We start from the raw sequence: 22,807 nt of genomic DNA on the forward strand, positions 1-22,807 counted from the left end.
AGATAGATTTTAAAAAGAAGATACAGGGGGGAAAAAAAAACCCTACCTTTTCTGTCTTCCATATTTGTTATATGTCGCATTGATAAATGAATGGCCAACAACCACAGCAACGTGGCCGGGCATCAGTTTTTATCTATACAGCAGTAGTCTCAGAACGTAAATTTGGTTACTGTGATTTGTACTTCGCAAGGCATTTAATGCCAAGCTTATGACCAAATTCTACATTTACGTGAAAATGAAAACATTAATGTAAAGGTCAGCAACCTTAAACTAGTCATGTTTCTTAGATGAAACAAGCACCTGCTTTGCATGTCACACACTCTCTACGTAGGGTGTTGTTTCTCATCTAAGTGCTACAGAACCCAGTAATACATCTCACTAATAATTTTTCACCACTTCTATAGCTAAGATACCATAGTTGTGATTAGTAGCAGCTTCTTAACCAGTAAGCCTCTGATTTACCATCTCATTCATTGGGAGAAAATCAAGCCACTGTCCAATGTGACCAGATGCTCCTAACCTGCGCATGCTGCAAAGGCAGCATCACGTATTACGCATAGGCTTCCGTTCGGAAGATTTTGCTTGAAGACAGTTTTTTGGGGCTCAGCGCCTAATATAGCATTATTATTTTTCTGAATATTTAGCAGTATGCAACTTACACAGTACCTCATTTAAGAATTACAGTGAAATGGAGCATATTAAATTGCCAGGAAATCAAAGAAATTGAGACCTTCATCCCACTTGCTCTGCCAAGCTACAGCACTGGATGCGTGTCAGTTTTCAGTGGCTTGGTGTTCTATGCCCATCATGTACCTACTTCTCTTTGGTTCTAGCCTGTAATGGTGAACACTGCTATTTGGAAAATGGCATGCAATACCAATAAAACCTATTGCCTCAGTGGAATTTCTCAGGTGCTGTTTTTCACATGCAGAACTAGTAACACTGAGTACTTGTATTGATCTAAGCCTGATGCAGTGCACATCTTTTGTTCCACCCATGGGGTGGGGTCCCCACTAGAAGTACCACTATACCTAACATGAAAAAACTGTGGGCTCTAATACATGAGAAAAATTTAATGACCATATTCAAGTCAACTGGCATTGTGGATGCACAATAGATTTGAATTACTAGGCTCAGACCAACTTCAGAGTCATGCTATAGCTCTACCTACAGATTTTCTAAAGCCTTTAATACCTATTGTAAGGCTCAAAATATTTTAGCAAAAAAGCTCCACTACCCTGTTCCTTTCTTCCACTCTTCACTGATGTTACCTGACAATTTTCACAATGATTCGACTCCTTAAAACAAGAGTTGACTTAACTCAATACTCTAAAAGGGAAGTCAGGTTTCCATTCACTGTTTGAAACAAGTCCTGTGCAAGCATCTGGAAATACATCTGTAAGATACTTCGCCAAATACTTATGGGCAAGAAAATAACAAGAGATCTTTCTGATGTAAAAAGATGAGTCATTAGAGTTCAAAACCCCCAGATAAAGCCCTACAAATATATTGATCCACTGAAATCTCACATCAAAAACAGAAGGTACAGGTAAGAGTTCGCTGCTTCTAGAACACACCCCTGTTTTTACAATAGGAAAACTTTTATTTAACAGGTAAAGCCAGATAGCTTCTATAACCGTGGGGAGTAGAATGCTGCAAAGCAGCAAAAGAGAACAGCTCTCCCCAATGTTTTTTTGAATGACCTTTTATACTCAGAAAAAACATAACATTAACTGAAACTGCACTAATTTCTAGCCTTTTGTCACTGAACACGTCAGTTAAATCTCTCACACCAGTAAGTGGTGCTTCAAGAACCTGCTGAGTAACAATATTGGAGAAAGTCAGAATAAGCTGTTAACTTTGTTATTTTCTGCAGGAAACCGTGCATTCCCTCACAAGATTAAGTTCAGTTTATTTTTGCATTATATTTTGAATCCAAAGTAAGGGGACTACCTGAACAGATATTAAATGTAAAGTGCAGTGAGGGATGCTAAAAATAATTTTTACTGTACTTAAAGATCTAAGCTTTTCTTTAGACCAAACTACTGTAACATGTCTTTTTTTTTTGAATGCCCCTCCGATTTCAAAAAGGAAGAAAACTTGTATTAAACTTGTGTTCTCCCTTCAAAAAATTAATACAATAAGACACTTTATTTCCTAACTTTAAGATTGATAAAGGGAAAACAAAACCACCTCACAAAATGGAAGCAAACAACAGGAAATCCCTAAATGACTTTTGGCTAGAGTAAGTTTGGGTTTTTTTCTCCCTCTCCCCAGGGCGAGTCCTCATTTCTGACATTTTCCTGTGGTTATTTTTTGAGGCTTTGGAAAAAAGGGAAACAAGATACAAATATTTATTATAAAACTGCAAGAACAAGCACCACCAAAAAAATTCATACACACATAAAAAATTAATTTTTCTACAATAGAATGATTCAGTATTCCATCTCTCCAGTCTGCAAACATTAGGTATCTTGAAAATATAACACATAGCAACAAAATGTATCAAGTATAAGCTTACTGTGGGCAAGATTTTCTAGTCCTCCTGCTACTATCTCCTGAATTTTTAAAAAGCAGATGTAGCAGAAATATGTATAAAGAGGGCAGACAAATGCCAGTATCAGTACTGTGAACCACATCATTGCTCTTCAGCTGTCTACAGAGCTCTGAATGGTGAAGTAGCAAAAAGTTCCACAGACACCAGTGGACTCTTTCCTAATGTTCCTCAGTCTAAACCATCTCTACCTAACTAAAACCCATGCCAGTCTAGCAAATGCCATGTATTTTGAAATTTAAAATAGCGGTGCAAAGTAGTAGCTCATTTCTCCCCCCACAACTGGATGCTTCATCACTGGACACAAAGACATCTTCATGTAGTTATCATATTCAAGATTAACTTGCCTAAGGATAACATGACATGGAGCTAGGTTTGTTCACTACAACTTCAAACCTCACTGGCTGTCCCAAGGAAACACATTATTAATACTTTCACCTGACTGGCCTCTTTCCCAAATTGCTCAATCTAAAACAAAATAGTAAGATACACTAAATGCCACCCCCCAACCCCCTAAGTGCCAGAACAGTTGTCCCTCATGGAGCAAGGAACTCTTCTGTCCTGTATTACAAAGCCAGTCTTTGATAATCATACATTCTTTGACTGAAGACTCACAAGGAAGACAGAGCTTTAAAATATTCAGCTAGGTTGTTTTTCAGCTCTCAGGTTACAGTTATACATGCACATTAAACTACGAGTGACAGCTGTTCAATTTTTATGCAGCTTGCTTGAAAAAAAAAAAACCAAGGCTATACAATCATGCCATAGAAGTTTGGTGCATTTATGCTTCCAAGCTCCTAGTAATTTCTAACCCATTGATCAAATTTAGTCAAATTAGAAGAACAGAAATCTCAGAAATGTCCCTACCACTTACATGAAGCAGACAAACAGGTAGAGAAGAGGTATCTTATTGAGTGAAATGAAACATGAGCTCAGTCTTTCTTGGAGCTCTGAGAATCCACGTAAGACATTACAATTGTAATAACCGCAAGCTGCAAAATCCATCCCTTTGACACTGCATCATCTAGTCATTCTTTCTTTTCTCCCTACTTCCATACAGATTCTCATCTGACAAAAGAAAACCTGAACAGAAGTTCTGCTAAAGCAATGCTAAACAGGCCTTCCTGTTACCTTCCTCCTCTTCCCCCCTTCCCTGAAGGCATTCAAATGCATCAAAACCAAAGAACGGTGGAAACGCTATAGGGACCCATATTTCTTCAGGAAGATGCTTTGACTAAGTGGCCAAAATATCAGTATTTTACACCTCCTGTTTTGTTATTCTTGTTTTAAATTCATGCTTAGTACTATCTAACATTGCCTTCTAACCTCTATTTTTTTTTCCTTCCTACCTGTGCATCTGAGCCTCTTAAATGTGCACCTACCAGCAGGACTCCCATAGCAAATTACTACGCTATATAGGTTAAGAAATAGCTGAATAAATACTTTAGAAAGGCAAATGCTGTGGAGTGTACTTGTCTATTTATGACAATATTTAAAATGTTGTTCCTCTATTGAAGTATTAATTTGTCTATGCATAATATCATTCTCTAGTGTTAAATTATGATTGAAAAGGAACTTTTCAATGTATAAATTAAAATGTATTGATTTTGAAGTTTTAAGGAAATTGTGTATTCCCAGAAATGCAGGGTTTATCACTCTTCCCTCTTCCAAAAAGTTGAATACAGGAAATTTAAAATTTAGGGTAATATATCCTGAAAAGTTTCTACCTACTGTACTTCCATTCTGATTACTCGAGCCTGTTTCAATTCTCTATGCATAATAAAAACAAAACAGACTACTGTAATAGTTTATATTTCTAACCATCATTTTCAGAAACTACTGCTTACTTTCTGCACTTTTTTTTCTTTTGATATTCTAAAGCTCCTGTCCTGAAAGAAAGACAAATTCACAAGTTTGGTTGTCTGAAGTCAGTAAGACAATTCACACACTCAGGTTTAAATGCAGAAATAAGTCTTGCAGTATGATGGTTGAAGTAAAGCTTCTGAAACTTAATCTTTTTTACTGACACAAAGGAAGTTAGTGACTAATAGGAAAGATTCTTTCTGAAAGTGCCTGTCTGGAAAGGAACAAGACCTGTAATAATACAGCAGCTCCCTTTAAGGCCTTATGAGTCACAAAAGGAAGTTAAGCATTAGCACTTCCAAAACTGCACGCATGATCAAAAAGGCAAACAAGGGGCCAAATAAAATCCAAGCTTGTATTTGCTTGGAAATACAGAACCTTGGAATTCTGGATTCAGAGTGCGAAGAATAATAAATCCAAATCTGTAACAAGAAAAGGTGAAAAACACCCCTGATATGAAATATACTCCATCCACAAAATAAGGCAAAAGAAAGAAATGTTGCCACAGAATATAGAGAACTTTTGAAGTTTCCCTTTTCAACGCAACTTCTATTGCTCTTTTTTTAAAATACATATTTTTTTATAACAGCTCAAATAAACTCACACTAATCCACTGGAACACTGTTGCTAACTTCAGCTTAGTACACAAATATTAAGCGAAACTATCAAGCAGATGCAGACTAGGAGTTCAATAGTTCAATAATCTAACTTTAAGTCAAACCAGCTATGAAAGCAACATACCCACCTGTATATACAACATAACACCAATACTGACCTGAAGCATCTAAGTGCTACTGTCATCCAAACAGCAAAGTAACAATATCTATGGCAATGACCTGATACCAAAAGAAATGCAAACTGCAACGCACACCGTAAAACAAATACTGTGAAAACTAAAGACACAATTGTGTTCGACCACTACAGCTATATGAAGTTGAAAACATACCATATCTATCATCTGCATGTATAAAATTACCTCACATTAGAAAGGGGGAAGGGGGTAGGAAGAGGTGCACAAACTCTATCTAAATAAATTAAAATTTTAAAAGCTACATTTTTTTTCTACGTTACTAGAAAGTCTTTCACACTGAGAAAAAGGTAAAAACTGGTGGAAGCAAGCATGCAGCTTTTTCAGCTGCCACTGTAAACTCAGGTTTGAGCTCACCAGGAAATACCAAGATACAGGACACTCTTTTCAACACGGTAGATACAGGTGGAAGAGTCTAAATAAAGGTTTTATTTTAGAAGCTGCATAAAGCTTTCAATTGTAAGCAGCAGCTGAAATTCTGACTTTATTTATTTTTAAGGAAAAAAGAACATTTGATTAATCTATACATGCAATACTACAGGGCATGAAACTGAATGTGCTGAGATAGCTTTTATCCAACCTCTTCACTACACGCCCAACAATTTAAATAACATAAGCACCATTCAGATTTACAGTCTTCAGTAAATATCCATATTACTTTAAAAGCATTCAGGTTTTAGCTACTGTTTTCTTTTCAAGTAGTCTTAAATGAAGCAATTTTGTTTACCTTTAGACAAATTATGATTTATACAACATGACAAAATCCTTGAAAATGCTGGTTTTAATGTAAAACAACAAAGAATTGGCTGCAAAAGTGTGCAGAACAGAAAACAAAATTACAAAAACCTCCAAATTAAACTGAAAAAAGAGCTTTCCTCTTTCCATTTGCTCATGTTGCTACCTGCCCACTCATGTTCTAAATGGCCACCACTTTTGTGTGCCATCAAGAGAGTAATTTTCTCATGTTTTTCATTACCAACCAGAGAGGAAGACAAGGAGACAAAAACCCACCCCAACTACCTCCAAGAAGAGCAACACACAAGGAGCTTTTTATTCATCTTAATCCAAACACCCAAGATCAGCTTCAGCATGCCTATCCCAAGCACACTAAGAAACCAGCAGGGCATACACGTCTTATTTAGCAAGAAAAAGCATTGGGACCTTAATGGTAGCTGGTTCTTGTCAAAACTTCATTTCAGTTCAAGTGTTCCTTCTACACCTCTCATGGGAGTGGCCTTGTAAGAAAACATTTTTATAATTAAAAACAAAATCCCTTTCATCCTCATGAAGTTGACTACTGCCACTATTTCATTACATTCTCCCCCTCAAAACCTCTCTGTTTTTTGTCCCAGAGTCAGAAGTCATTACAGTTGTGAAGGGCTGTAAACTGCAGAACCATCCATGGTCTATTTTTTGTACTCTTCTGCTACTTAAAGCAGTCACTTAATCTACTGAAGTGATGAAAGCAAAGGGCAAGTAGGCAAGAACTATGTAGAACTAGCATGAACCTGCCCACCTTTTGTCTCAACGCCTCACTTCTGCAATTACCTACAGAAAGGAAAGCTGGGCTAGGTCAGAGAAACAACCACACATTAAACAAAACACAGAGACAGATTCTCTTCCACAACATGTTTTAACAGCACAATTTACCAAATTCTACTCAAATTTTGTAGTACATTGAGTGCAATGGTAAAACAAAATTCACTTAGAAGTTATGTGAAGCAGCTTATTCAGAGTACAAAGGCTCATGGAACAATGTGCTGCAACTGATCCTTGTCTTGGTCAGTACCAGCAAATGATTCTATGATAATATTGGCAGCCTCCTTTTAAAATTTTTTTTAGTTTTTTAAAAAACTATGCATTTTCACTACTCATTCATGGCAGAACAATGAAGTATTGTGAAAGATGACAGACGTGAAAAAAGATATGATTTGAAATACTGATCATGAACTGTCTTTAAATCAAAACAGATTGCATATGCAAAAGGGCTATTATGTAAGATGTCTATTCACAATAATTTTATTTGCTAGAACAGTGAAGTTTAGAAGTTTACTCAGTCTCTGAACATGGCTTTTTTTTCTAGTATTCCTTGATACCTAACAGAGTAACCAAAATGTTTTCAATGTTTATAATGTCAGTGAGACAAAAAATCAGCTCTTAACATACATTAAAATATAATGACAGATATTAGGAAAAGTTTTTGTTTTTTTTTTTTAACATCAACAGCTAGGGAGTCACTAATATCATTAAAACCAATACTGACTGCACAGCACATTTCCATTTAAATTAAAGGGGGGCATACTTCTTCCACTTCAATTCAAACCAACTTAAATATTTTTATGTCGGCTTCAAATGAACTACTTTAACAGCTTTTATGCCAGAGCCTCCAATATAAAAGAGTACTTTAGCATATATGCAAGCCTAATGAAACCACTCCTGTTGAATCTAGTTTTCTCAATTAAATACTCCTGAACAAAATCCTCCCCCCCAATTGAGGAGGAAAAGTAGATGCCTGTAAAAAAGGAATTTATCAAAAAGAGACGATGGTTTGAATATAGAGGTCACAAGCAGAGGATACTACAGGATTCAATTTCAGGCAAAGGAAAAAACCCAAAAGAAAAAACCAAACAAACCTAAACTGCTTTTCCCCAGAAGTCTCCTAAAAAATTTCTAGAGAAAGAACATAGCATCCAAGAGCTTCACAGGGATAACCACTAAAAAACGAAACCAAAATGAAACCACAGGGAGCATGAACTTCTGGTAGGGATCAAACAGAAAAAGTTGCAAGACTGGTCTCTAAAAACATAAGCATAGCAATCATTTTTTATCTCAATTGAGTCTGGCTACTAGCAGAAGAGGCAGGAGTAGACCCAGTGTAAAGCTAAAGACAAGAGAAATTCTTATCAATTTTAATGGAGTTAAAGTCAACAGTAACTGCTGTCAACATATAGGAGAATGACAGCCTGCTCAGAGATGGCAGTGTGCTGCCAAGGACATCCTCAAGCACAGCCAAGAGCATGAGCACCTTCACACCTCTGTCCAACAAGCAAGGTTGGGTCATCATTTCTGAGAATCTCCTGAAATCAGTCAAAGCCTGTACACATTTGCAATTAACTGTATTAAGCCAAAAAACACACCGGGCTGGTACCATAAAACATGCCTCTTGTGCAGTGTCTGGAGTTGATCAGCTTTCATAATACCACATGATAGCAGCTCAAAGAATCCTCCATAGGATGATATAAATAGGAGCTACAACAGACACATCAAAATAAATTTGCCTAACCTTTTTACAAAATTGTTCCTAATAAACTCAAAGACACATGTCTGATTTTGTCACTCATATGTTCCTTAAATTAATTTACCTGCCTTCCCTGTGACAACCTGTGTTCTGTAACTGCTGGTTGTCACTTAAGACTTGCAAGAACCGAAGTTCCTGCTACAACAAAATTTACGCATCAAGCTGAGCCATGCCTGGGTCTCATGACCAGCTGCTACGAAGGTTTAGCAAAGAAGAAAAACAACCCAGATGTACTGCATCTTCTAGCACTATTTCTTAGCCTTCTGAAGTATAAAAACAGGTACTGTAAGCCACAGCATGTTGCAAGTCACGAAAATCACAATAGCTATGTTTTTCTAGTAAATTTACTTAATATACTATTAAAGAACTCTCCTTCTATATGTGTGGCACTCAGTAAAAAAGATGGTACAGTGAAACAATTGTTTAAGATTACTCTAAAGATTATTTTTTAAAACCTATCAGTTAGAACTCTCTTTCTGAAACAATGTTTCAAACTACAAGAAAAGAAACAAACTGCTCAGAACCAAAATATTTGCAATGTCTTCTTTAACACTACGGCCAACTTCTCTTTTCTTTCCAACATATAAACTAAAACTAAATTGAGAAGTCATGAATATCTCTTACAAAAGGCCTTCCTATCCGTCTATGAAACTAGTTCTGGTTTGCAATTCAATATGCCATTGAATAGCATTATGTGCACATAGATAATATGCTACTAAGATTGAAATTACTTTCAAATACAGACTAACTCCTGAAAAGGCAGTATGTAAAAGATGGGAACAATTTCCTAAGATACAAATTAAAATGCTAGCCTTCACAGTAAGACATCAAGGGGGCAAAAAACCCAAGTAAGTGCAAACACAAGCCAAAAAACAAAAAAGAAAACCTGCCACATTTATGAAAGAAAAAAAAAAAATTAAAAAAAAATTCAATCTCTACTACAAATTACACAGCTTTCAAAAACCTAAGACTTGTCAAGTGCTTCTAGCCTAAAGCTACATTCCTAGATTCATTTATCAGACTTACTCAAATCAATTCATATCAAAGAATTCTCAGTCTCCTCATCCTAGAAATCCACTCACTTGTATTTCTTAGCCTTAAGAGTTCCCAAATTCAATCCACTCAACACCTGAAGATAGACACTGTCTTGGAAATCCATGTAACCAGGAACTTGTGCAAATTTTTTAACCTGATAATGAACAAAGAAAACAATACCTCTCCAGATGGAGGAGGCTGTTAAGTGGACAAAGTGCTGGAAATCATTTTGATCTCTCTATATATTTAGAATTAACATAACAGCTAAAAGAAATTGTAAAACCTGAGTGCACAAAGCACACAGACATCTGGACCAAAGTCACATGAATTCCGAATGTACTTAAGAATTTTGGCTTCAAAATCATACTACTGGTTAACGTCTTCACAAGTTCGGCTTCTCTTTCAGTAATAACACTCCACTAACACTTTTTATAAAGTGTTGATTTTATACAAAATCTCTCAAGATGAAGCGCTGTTCTGGAAGTTTTAGAGGCAATGGCAAGTTTGAAGCCACTCAAAAATCCCAACTTTAGATAACAGTGTTAGACAAAGCAGATTAGTGGTTACCAGTGCCAATGGATAGTCCCACAATGAGCCCACTTGCACCCTCCCTGCTTTTGAGGCTGTGGTTCCATGCACAATTATTTTGCCTCTACTGCAGAAAATGCTGCTTCCTACTCCTTCCTCTCTCCCCACCACTGTTTCTATGGTACACAATGCTGTACAACTAAGAGGAGAACTAAATCAGGAACTTGTATTCCTGAAAAACACCCCCAATAAAAAAAGAAGTAAAAAGTTTCTCTGCACCTAAGTGAGTTTCCCAGTTCAGTTCCTAGCACAAATGGTTGCATTAATACAATATGAAGTGGACGAATAAGAGCTTTTTTCCATAAACTTTTTTCCCCTTAAACAAATTATACTTTAGGCATATACTGAACTACAACTTTAACAGTCTATAGTATGGGTTGCTGTCTTTAGAAGACAATTTAAGATGAGGTTTGTTTCCTGTTTTCTCTGTAATTAGGGGTCACTTCTTCAGACACTAAGCTTGCACAATTACATCAGTACTCTCACGTTACTGAATTGCTCTATAATTCTTCAGTGTTAACAAGACATCTGCTTGGAAATAATTTAGATTATTCAATCACACTTATTCTGCAATTTAATTAAAAAAATAGTATTTATTTTACTTATTTTTGTCAACTAGTCTCTCTGTAATATCTGTAGGATTACTCCTCTAAGTTGACCTAGCCAGAAGCTCCCTTCCTATGCTTGCCATCTGTTAACTACAAAAATGCTTCTCTTTTGGCACTTTTTAAAGACAATTATTACAGTCATTTAATGAGTGTGCAGTTATCTCAGGAAAAACTATATTCTTAAATTGTAACAATCATTACAACAGCAAGTACTTCATTTTAAGGAGGAAACATACACAACGAATTGGACAGCCTAATTATTTGACAAGTGATGAAGGATGACAAGTGACAAGGGTTGAGAAGGACTTAGGAAAAGGGTTGAGAAGGACTTAAGAAAAGCGTTAGTGATAGCAAAAAAAGATTCAAAAGAATAATGATGAAACAATTCAAGTCTACCCAACAGAGATGGTAATTACTAAAAATCTCATAAAGCCTTTAAAACAGTAAAGCAGATAGTCTGGTGCATTTTCTCTGTTCTTGAAAGTGCAGAAATTTGTCTTTCCCTTACTATACAGCTGTATTTTAAAAGGAAAAATAACGGAAGTGAAAAAAGGAGAAATTAAAAACAGTAACAAATATTAATCAGTAAATGTGTTACAAACATGTACTTCCTTTCCCCAATCTATGCAATTTGTCATTTTAAAAAGAAATACATGTATAAAATGCTTCCATAAAAACTTATATAAAATATATACAAAAGGAAATGCTTCATACACATTCACCTATAAATAAAGCTATCAAAATATTGCTATTTTCAATGATGAATACATCATTGGCAAAAAGCCATAGATTAGTAACGAAAACATATTATATACAGCTATAGTTTAAAAGACTTAGTTCATTCCAGGAACCGTGCTACTCAAGCTCACAGATGTTGCCCTACTCCTCATTAACTCTGTGCATTTGACACAGCTTCACCACTTTCACTCCCCCCTATTTGTCCAGGCCTTTCTGAAGATAATAGAAAAAAAGCCAAAAAGCTGGAAAAGATGGTACAAAGAAGGTCAGTTGGAGGGGTTACTTTCATTACTTGTACATACATGATAAACCTATTAGGTGCTAGGAGATGACAACTGAATTCTGCTGCCTCACTGTGGTAGAGAATTTATTAAGCTCCTACAAGGAAGGTGAAAATTGTTATTTAAGCACAGAGAACTAAATCCAGAGCATACAACTCCTAGAAATATTTAAAAGGATAGTTCAGGCAAATATTTACATTTGTTAATGATGGTGCCATCCATAAAATTAACCATAATTAAAGGAACAAAACCAATATAAAGACAGCGGAGCTATACCAGCACTATTAGGCATTTTAGGAAAAAGAACAAGGTTTTAGGGCTCTTTTGTTTTGGGGCTTGGTTTTTTTGGGGGGTGTGGGGTTTTTTACCTTTCAAGATTACCAGATATGACTTTTAATACTCCCCCCAAAACGCTTACTGGAACAGATGTCCAGATTTCAGTTTTCAGATGATGCAAAGCAGGGCAAAGTTTGAGACATGTATTTTATTATGCTCAGTCCCACCAAAAACTGTCATCCACTGCTTCACAAGCAATATATATAAACGGCATCATAATTTTACAAACTTGTATTGGAATACCACTTAGGAGCCATAACCTATGAACTTACTATGCAAAATACCCAGTCTTTTCTACAAAGAATTTGTATATACTGTGATCAGCTCATTACTTCAAAATATTTCTCTTTACAAGCTCACTTAAAATTAAACCATACAGAACTTAAGAAATACACTTTGACAAATACTATAACCTTGAGTTTTATACATCTTCCATACATACCTGCATCTGTCAAGTAATTGGCTTGCTGCACCCACCATAACTAGCTGAGAAAACACATCATTGCTTACTATGTATTTCGCTCACAAAAACTTTGCAATGCAAGATTTAATATACAAGTAGAACAGCAACCAATGGCAGAGTAAGAGGTTTAAGAGTAGAATAATCCAAGGGATACTTGTCTACAACCAATTTCGAGTTGTTATAAAAAGGCAGGCATCTGCTAACACAGTTAGAAATGAAAGGCCTGTGACTACTCAGGACATGCATCTCAGCAGCACGTAAGCCTGGACTTTGGTCAGGTGAAACTTAGTTCCACCTCTAATGACATACATATATGAGGTTATGCCATTCTCATATATACCAATGTCCCAGCATATGACACCAACCAAGCAATCATCTACAATCTTGAGAATTTCTTTGCTAAACTTTCAACAAGGGCAAGACAAGTTCTCTCCAAAAAATACAGTGTCATTTGTTGCTATAAAACAAGTGGTAGGAAAGCTCGTGCTTGCAAGCACAAAAGCACTTGCATGTTTCAAGTCAGTTAAAGAAAAAAGTCAGATGTGAGATACTGGAAGTCATGAATATACTGAATTACCAGGTTAGGTGCCAAACTTTTAGTCATAAAAAGGAAAAAAGATTCACCTGATTTAAGAACTAAGACTACTACCTTGTCCTATAGCAGTTAAGATTAAGAATGGAATATTATTTTCCAGTTTAATCTCAATTATTCTGCTTTCATGTATGTAGCCAGAAGAGATTAAAATGCTTATTACAAAATAATATACACAGCGAGATGGTTGTAAACTTCTCTTAGGACAGTTTATACTTAGATTATCTTTCCAACTTCCTTTTTCTTCTAAACATGCAGAAGTGAATGTTGAAGCCCGCATTTTTGTTGTCTTTTTTCAGCTTCATGAAAAGCAAATAGATTATTTAGCTTTAGCAAACTCAAAACAGTTTTAAGTGGAGTTAAAAAGATCAGAAGTATTATATTAGTGAAAGCTGAGGCTACAGGAATCTTCAGTGCATTTCTCTGCTTCTCTTTCTCTCCTCAAACTAACTCTGATGAAAAATGCATGATGTAAAATTAAGAGGCACAATTTATTTACAATTATAATCTAATTACAGCAGGCATAGAAAGTATAATAGCAGCATAAGACATTCTAGATTGTTTTTAATTCTGCAGTATTATTACACTGGACAGATTGTATTAATTTTTAAATTAACTTCTATCAAAAGAATAGCTGTACAAGTAAAAATGTGATGAGTAGGCTTGCTTTCAAATAATTAAACAACAAGTCTTAAGTATTCTTTCTTAATTTTAAATAACCTCAGCATAACTGTAGTTTAAGATCTTTGGTTGTCTAATGTTGGGTCCATTCCAATAGCTACAGTTCATTAAATATTTCAGAAAATAAAAGGTTTTCCTTTCTGAAAAAATCTCAATCATTATCAAAGCAAAACTGATGAAAATAATTAAATCCACTAGTAATTGTTTCCTCAATGTGTACAAAAGCCAGTATGAGACATTGTCTTGTTAAACAATAAACATTTCACCTTAACAATTACATATGAAAGTTACAAAAATCGCTTCCCACCTGAAACCCCTAGCCCAAAACCAACCAGTTTCAGTAAGACCAATATTCCCTCCCTGTCCCTTACCCCACACCTTTTTCCTCTCTGGTTAAACTACATACATTTGTAAAAAGCTCAAACAGAACAAACTCATCTTGAACTTTAAATTCTACAAAGTGATCAAAGAATAAAAGTGAGAATTAGAACTAAAACCCCTTTTAGAATTCTAATCAGACAAAAGATCAGAAACACTTAACTTCAGTAACTGCCATACTTTTCTAGTACTATTCATATTGTACACGCTGCTGACTTAAAGAGGCTTCTACATTGTTTGCTTCTGTCGCTCCCCCATCAATACAATCCTTGCAATACTTTGACAGCTACCACTTCACAACCTGTTTCTGAAGGAAACATTAAATATCTGTCCAATTAGATAAACTCAGGTCAGAATCCAATTTATACAATTTATTGCATACCCTGAAATAATAAAAACCAAACCAAGCAGTTTTATAACTACCTGTTTTCTGTCTCTTTCAATTCAAAGTCCCAAGGGAAAAACGTAAAAAAAGTTTAAATACTGTGAAGTTGCTTTGTCTTCACACCACAATAAAAAACAAAACCAAACCCCAAAAAACTTACAACTCTCCACAGGCCTTACAACTTTCTCTCTATTCCTAGTTACAAAACAAAGCGCTAAAACTGACGTCAGCGAGATTGAAGTAAGTCTTGAAAGGTTCTGATGTATACAACAGAAAAGTCACTGCACCAGAAAGTTTTATTAGACCTACTTTTCGCTGCCTGGCTTGTATCCCACATGCTCCTTACAAATGATACTACCCCCTGGATTTCTCGCCACCCCCACTTTTCCTGGAATCCACTTCCTCTTCACCCTTCACCCCTAGTATGCTCATGGGAGACCAACAGCCTCAACGCTACTGTTCACAGCTCTGGGTTCTACTGCTCCGCTTCCTGGCAGGGAACTCAGGTGCTGCTCCCTCGGCAGTACTGTACACACAGTAATGAACAGGCTCATGTTTCACTAGCGGCTGCTATACCATATGTCTTTAGGTTACCGAGATAACTGACAAGAGTAGCTACTTGGGCTGTGCCCTCTTCTGCCCCCTCCCTGACCTAAAAAATAAGAAGTGTTTATCAAAACCAACAGAACGCATCTACTGCATCATTCAGTTAATCAAGCTAATCTTAAATACTCAGCCAAATACATGTTCTATTAACATCACACCCCAGCTTTACCAAAAACGTTTCACCAGTAGGAATTGAAAATTACACGCTCCATAAACATAAGCAGAAGTTGTAATGGAGAAGCAATCTACTGAACCAAGACCAAAGACTGAATGTGTTAAACCCTTATCTCTACACTGATGACATGAAATTAAGGGGGGGGGGGGAAGTGTTTCATTGCCTCTTTTGACAAGCCTGTGCCCTGCAAACTAAGTAGAAGCAAGAGTCAGTAAGTTCCTTTCCTACCCAGTATTTTTTTTTCCAATAAGACAACATTCTATATTCTCAGGTAGAGAGAATATTGGTAGCAAGAATACAGAGAAGTAATACAGTTGTAACATTTTTAAAGCTGTCTGCATGTATATATTCGATGTTAGGGTTGCCTCTATTTTGAAATGCATAGATTGAAAATTAGAAAACATGTATATTCCCTCTCCTTTCCCAAATACAAGCTAAATTCCTACCAGAATTTTAAACAGGAGTTTAAAATAAAAATTCCTACTTTCACTGTTCACATGTACACGGATTTCAACAGACAGTCTCACAAGTTTGGAAACCCTAGATAACCAGCAACGGCAGCTGAATATGTGCATTTATCATACTGAAGCTACAGCTCCTTCTGCCAAGCCATCTAACTGAGGAAGTTTCAGTCATTCCTATCAAACCAATTTTGGGCTGGAAGCTACCAAGCAGTGCCAAACTGTAATATTAAGGTATTAACTTGTAGGTAATGCAGTCACTGATACCACTCTTCAAGCATTAACAAGGAAAGCCACTAAACCAGTCTCCAAAACCATAGCAATAGCTTTAAAGATTGATAAATTTTAAAAGCTGAAAGAATAGTTATTTGTGCCTTTGGTTATTAAGTGTGTCCTGTATTTTCCTTTGATTTAGGAAATTTTTTGAGCTGAAAAATCTGCAAGAATCTCACATAAGCTAAGGTTTCTAGTAGCTGTAATAAAAACATAATTTTGCTGGTTACAGTGTTGTGAAAACATAACTTTACTTGCCCTATTTTGTTTGTTTTTGAAAAGCTTAGCTACTCTCATAAGAGACCAAAGCAATCCTGAAGCACCAGTCTATGTTTCAATTTATTGACATTTACACACTTGCTATAAAAGAGAAGATGATGATACAGATAAAGATAAAGGTCAGCGTTAAAAAAGACTTCATATCTTAATTAAAACTATTTGAAAATTGATTACATTACATATAAGAAAGCCCTCGTAAAAAGCAGGCTGAAGGACTGAAGGATTGTCTTTCCAAACTCTTCAATGCTCACATAATTTTAATTTCTCTCAGATAATCTAAAAAGCACTGTCTGCAAAGTTTGTTTCTCTTGTATACCATTTAAAAAGTACAATATAATTGTTATGCTATCTTGTCCTCCATGTGGAGGGCTTTAATACTTGCAGTAGATGTGCATGTGATACTACAACAACCGCAGAGTTTTTTATTTTAGCCCAAAGTAACAAAATTGAACATAGGCATAACCTTTTACATGTTTTCTATTATTACTAATCACATCAAAAACAACAACAAAAAAGTTTGTATTTTCAGCCAATGAGCATGAGCACAAAGATACCAAGCAAAGGACCAAGTAATAACAAAACCAGTGCAATTCTTGCAGGAAATCAGCCACGCAAGCCTTATTAAAGCTCTTAAAGATATGTTGCTATGAGTACTTCAGAAGACAGTAAACCATTGTATTTGGACCAAAATCATAAAACTACCAATTCTCTCTGCTCTACTTTGGAAATACAAGCAGCAGAGGGACCAGCACCATTTTCTCTGAATAAATGTTTCAGGTCATATAAATCTTGTTTTTTATAATGGTAAGAAAACAACAGGAGAAATCAAGGTCTGCATCAACACGTTGGGGTTTTTTTCCTAAACTAGCAGTACTTAGACTTCTTCAGGGTCAAATGACAACAGCTCAGAGACTTCAGTCATGATGATCTGGCACAAGCACCAGTCACTATTATTCATTTCACCAGATCAACCAAATCAAACAGCCCAAACCCCCACCCCCCAAATCCCTACCTACCTGTCCTTGTAAGGTTACACGACTTCTGTCTTGCAGATGCTGATTAGAAACTGAAGAATGCCAAGGATGGATCTGACTTTGAGACTGTGCCCGAACGAGATCAGATGACGGTGGGGTTATATGTTCTAGGTCATGCTCTAAAACATGGCTTGTGCTATCCTGAACAAATGCAGAATCATCGAACTGTGGCAGAAGGTCTTCCTGAAGGAGGTCATCTGGGTCAAGTCCTGTAAATGGTTCATTATGAGTCTCCACTTGATGAAGTAAGTTCTCATCTAAAGATGTAAAACCATTGCTTTCAATAGCGTCAGTGAAATGGCTTATCTGAGAAGCAGAACCAGTAGAAGCTGGAAAATTAATATTCACAGGAGAGAGTTTTGAACTACTGAAGTTGCCCTGAGGATGCGCAGAATGCAACATTTGAAAACTATTTGAATTCAAAGGTGTATTAGGATTCAAAATGTGCTCAGTTGTTTCTTGCTTGGTCCCTGTTTGAGATGTAAAGGCATCGCTTCCAGTGAAGTCAGAGATAGAGTGTGTCTGCTGGCTAGTAGAAAGATCTGTTGTAGACTGAAGAAGGCTGGTAGGAGAAATGTGGTTATTGGAGTAAGAATAAGGAGATGAAAATTGTTGGCTATTATTGACAGAACATGGAGTAATAGTTGGGGACTGTCCATCAAAATTTCCTTCCTGATTCCCACAAAAATGTATTGAAGCACTTGCAGTTTGAGAGAACTGTTGAACAGACAGAGGCTGCTGTGAAGTTGATGGATTAGAAACTGGAGGTGGGTGGTTAACACCAACTCTGTGAGAAGTAGATACGTTAACTTCCATGAAGTCTTTTGGCTGACTCAGAGCATCTTGCCCCGTGTTGTTTCTGCTTTGTTGTGACCGTAGCGAGGCACACTGATGCTGCGGTTCATTAGCCTGAAATAAGGCAAAGTCATGGTGTGCTACAAAGCTTTTGTTTTGCTGCATAGACTGAGAATGTCCTTGGTGAAAGGGTGACCCATTTTGATTCGAAACAGTCGTGGCAGTTTGATGACCCCACATAGGACTACCATCAGCCACATCTGGAAACATCCCATTAGACTGGTTTTGCGGATGAATTGGTGAACAATTGAATTGAGAGTGTGGTGATAAGACGTTGTCAGCTGAGCTATTGAAAGACTGATTTACTGAGTGAAGTTTCAGTGAATCATACTGACTCAGTTGATCAAACTCACTCATCTTTTGTTGATTTTGAACATCTTGCACATGGTTCAATGAGTCTATGTGCAAAGGTTCAAATTCTGCACCCAAATTCAATTCATCAACAAGTGAAACAGGTCCAGGTTGAACAAAGGCATCATCTGACAAACCTTCTAAGGTCTCACTAAAAAGATTGGCATCATCAAAAAAATCCATCATAGGATCAGTCATCTTGATAGGTCTGTACTGCTTTTTCTCTCAACTCCAAATGGAGTCAATTTTGGCTCTCTGCAGCAAACAGAAACAAATGACATCCAGCGGTCACCACCTTATCCAAGGCATGCCAACATCCATTAGGGCTTCTGATGAAACATTCGTCTTAAAGTGTTAAAGCATCCTATGGGAGAAAGAAAAAAAAAAGAAAAAATACTTTCATGACTTTCCTCATCACTCCTTCCCTTCCCCAACACTTTTAGGGATTTTTGAAATTTTATTCATAACTTTACAGTTTAGTTAAACCACAAATGAATGAAGTTATTTTTGCTTATACTCAATGCCCTGTGTTTATCATTTTTGTGCCTTACAAAATTAAAGTAATATTTGATGTTTTAAATGCAGTGGTTTCTTTTTTTTTCCCATTCAGTTTGCTCTATTACCTAAGCACAATTTTAGATTCTCCTTTGCCATTTTCATTAAAACTACCAAATTGTAACAGAATTGTGTTTTTTAGTAGTCCAGAATTAAAATTTGCTTGTAGAAAAAAAATCATGTAATACATAAAATGTACACAATAATTCTGTATGTTTAAAGAAGAAACTTGAGAAGTTATAAACTACATCAAAATCAATTTTCAGTAGGAAAAGCTGAGACACTCTGTTTCTTCTATTGAAGTTGCATTAAGTAAGATTCTGAAAAAAATATATATTATCTCACCTAAGAAAGGCATAATAAAACTATTTAAAGGAAAGACAAGAGGATGAACACAGTGATAGTGTCAAAGATAAACACAGGAAAAGAACTACCTTTGGTTCAATAAGAGTTTACACACTTAACTAGTTTTGAAACACAAGTTGTTTTTCTTTTTTATTTATTCATAGTATCACCGAGCGATCACAAATGAATTAGAGTTTGCAGTCAGGGATTTCAGGCAAGGGGAGCTAAGAAGGATGGTTAGTTTAACTTTAGCCTAAAAACTGGCACATTCATAGTGTAATCAAACAGAATGGGAAATGAATGAAAATGCGTCTCTGATAATTTACCTCCCCAGATAACTAGTAAACCTCTAGAATAGAGGAGCAATCACGCTAAATGAGCATCTTCATGGAATAATCATTCCTTTATCCTGTCAGTACATATATCTAATTACTATAAAGAAAAAAGGAAAGAAAACAGACACAGCTTTTAATTCCTAACCCTACTACGAAAGCTCACCTTCATGCTCTCCTCCTCCACTTCAACTGCAATTCTTCATTAATGAATTCTCCTAAGAATAAAATGAGTATAGGATCCTTCCAGAAATGGACACCCTGGAAATCTGAAGTATTGTCTTATGGACAAGGTTCATGCTGAACCTATTAAGTGTAAGCTGATGAAAACCTGTTCTGCTTATACTCCTAGTCCACTGAAAGTGTTGTGACCATAGTCAGAATAAAGCCTAACCTAAATTAATAAACCTTGTTGAGAGTTTGGGTATATGAAACTTCTGGTCTACACAGGAAAAGGACAGATGGATCCTGTATCACACCAAAAAACCACGAACTGATTACATCTATCAAGTATGGATTGATATGAGTGTTAGTTACTGTGAGTATAGAGAATAAGCATCCTATAAAAAAGGCACAAAAGCTTAGGAAGGTGACAGCTTAGTGTAGCAAGGTAGCCATGGATTCCAGATGATATATGTACAACTTACTGCTTAAAGTTAGGACTTCCTGAAGTCCCAAGTTAAAGGAAGCACTAATATAAATTAGACCCCATTATCTTCTAACACTGATGAAGTTGTCTGCTTATTATTGAAAACAACAGAATGATGACTTTCCCAGTATCAAACACCTTCCAAGAGATGATAAACCAGTATCAGGATCCAGGCAGACAATGTGGCATGGTTTTAGGTTTTTGTAACATTTGTAATATAATCATCTCTCATCTTAGGATATTCAACTCAAATGATAAGTTGGGGGAGAGCTATTTTAACAGAAGACAACCAAGTCAGATTCAGTATGAGGAAAAAATACCGGAGACACAGAACAAACAATCTAATTAAAGAAACCCCCATCTGGGGAAAGATAGATGGAAATTACGGTGGCCATGTGTAAAATGTCATGTTTCAGGCTACCAAAGAGACTACTGTTAAAAACTTAAATTTGAAGCCTGTATCAATAAAAGTTTACATATTGAGACTGAGTGCAAGTAGCTCAGCAGACTGCATATAGCTCCTTGGTTATGCCTAGAGATAAACAATATTTCACTGTGATTTGTAAGGAAGGCTATTCAGTTTGTGCTAAGTTGAAAAAATAGGAAAAAAGACATTTCTTCCATCTTTAGCGATATTGATACAATAGGATGTACAATTTTTTTTTTTTTTAACATAGGGTAAGTGACATATGGGCCAGCTACTCGATAGTAATTAACTGCTATACATGCTCTTGAGTTTAACTACATAGTAGTCTAGAACGATCGAACAGGACTAAAACAACCCTGTATTGAAAAAACATGTACCAGACAATCACTTTCTGTTTTATTGATTACTGTGTACCTTTATAGTAAAAAACGGGAAAAAAGCATGCATAACAACTGGCATCACTGCAGTTGCAATACTAACTCTGAGCTTGCCTCACAGAAATTTCCTTTTTTGCTCAGAACCCAAGAAACACTTTTCATCCTAGTTTTTCCTACCTTCTTTCAGCATAAGGGAAAAAAGGGAGGAAATAAGAGACAAATAATACAAACTCTCTTTCCAAAATGCAAAGGCTTTGTAAAACAAATAAATCCTAGTAGGTATAAAAAGGAAGCATAACCTGAAGATGTCAGCTTCACTTCAAGGATCCAAGCAAGATAGATAGCACAGATGAACTTCCAAACTGAGAAATCTGCAGGCTAGATTCATGAGAAACCTCTCCAGGCTAATGAGCCCCACATAAATTTATTATGAAGAAAGCCTCTCTTTAAAGGGGAGATCATGAAGTGACAAAAACCAAACCAACCAACCTGCTTTGGAAAGGATACAAGGATACTGCTGTAGATAGCCTGAACACAACTCTGTTGCAAAGACACCTTGTTTTTTGACCAGAGAAGGACTTTTACCCCTAGCCTTTTTCTTCAGTGTCTGCACTGTCCAAGCTATGCTTTTCAGCCCAACGAAAAGCACAGCTTGGAAATTCAAAGATACTTGATTTGGAAAAACTAGCTTTTCACACAAAGTCGTCTTCCAAATTTATTGCACAATTGTACTTTTTGTTTCTCTCTGCTGCACTTGAATACAAAAACGTTAGATGCTAAGCTTGCAAATTGTGAAGGCATACGAAGACAATTTGTGCCGCATTTCTGAACTTAATTGGCACGCAAGTACTATTTTTCCTTAAAAGAAACCCTACCTCCTCACATCTAACTTAAAGGAAGAAAAAAGTTCTGACATGAAAACTTTACATGCTTTCTGCAAGTGATTCTCTTGTCCATGTCCTTGCTCCCTCTTATATAGAAAATGATGACAGCTGCAATTATGTTTCAACACACTTTCATCCAGCCTTCTCCTTTCCCAAACAGATCTGTGGTAACAATTTGAACTTTGGACATGCTTTTACCTTGAGCTGGCAGAGAAGCTTTCAAGGAAATAAACATTTTAAAGACTTTCATCTATTGGACTTGACAACTACAAGTTTAACAATGCAATGGCAGCCAGTGTTTCATAGTACAAGTTCCAAATTACTTCTCATAGAAGATAAGCTCCTATTGGAGCTGCTTTTTAATTAGAATGGGGAAACTAGTTTTGAATCCCTATTCCATAAAGCAAACTACAGTAAAAGCAGCAGAATGTGTAAAAAAAAAAAAAAATCAAAGAGAGGGGGGGAAGAGAGAGAGGAAAAGGAGCTCTTCTTTCTTTCTTAAAGAAGATGATCTTTGTTTTACCAAAATTAAGTATTTCACCACAAGCAATCACTGCTATGGTAAATAATTCCATTTTACAGCAATCTAAAGTTTG

General features: G+C 36.2%; 1 protein-coding gene across 3 annotated transcripts in view; it reads right to left on the minus strand.

Moving 5' to 3' along the window:
• Positions 1-18,840, minus strand: part of CHD9 (chromodomain helicase DNA binding protein 9) — an 81,268-nt gene extending 62,428 nt beyond the window's left edge. For all 3 annotated transcript variants that reach the window (XM_009814714.2, XM_059824976.1, XM_059824975.1), the window contains exon 1: positions 17,419-18,840. In XM_009814714.2, the coding sequence (XP_009813016.2) occupies positions 17,419-18,840 (1,422 nt within the window). The remainder of the gene's footprint in view (positions 1-17,418) is intronic.
• Positions 18,841-22,807: the final 3,967 nt, after the last annotated feature.

Source organism: Gavia stellata, chromosome 15 (genome assembly GCF_030936135.1).
Source record: "Gavia stellata isolate bGavSte3 chromosome 15, bGavSte3.hap2, whole genome shotgun sequence".
Taxonomy (NCBI): Eukaryota; Metazoa; Chordata; class Aves; order Gaviiformes; family Gaviidae; genus Gavia; species Gavia stellata.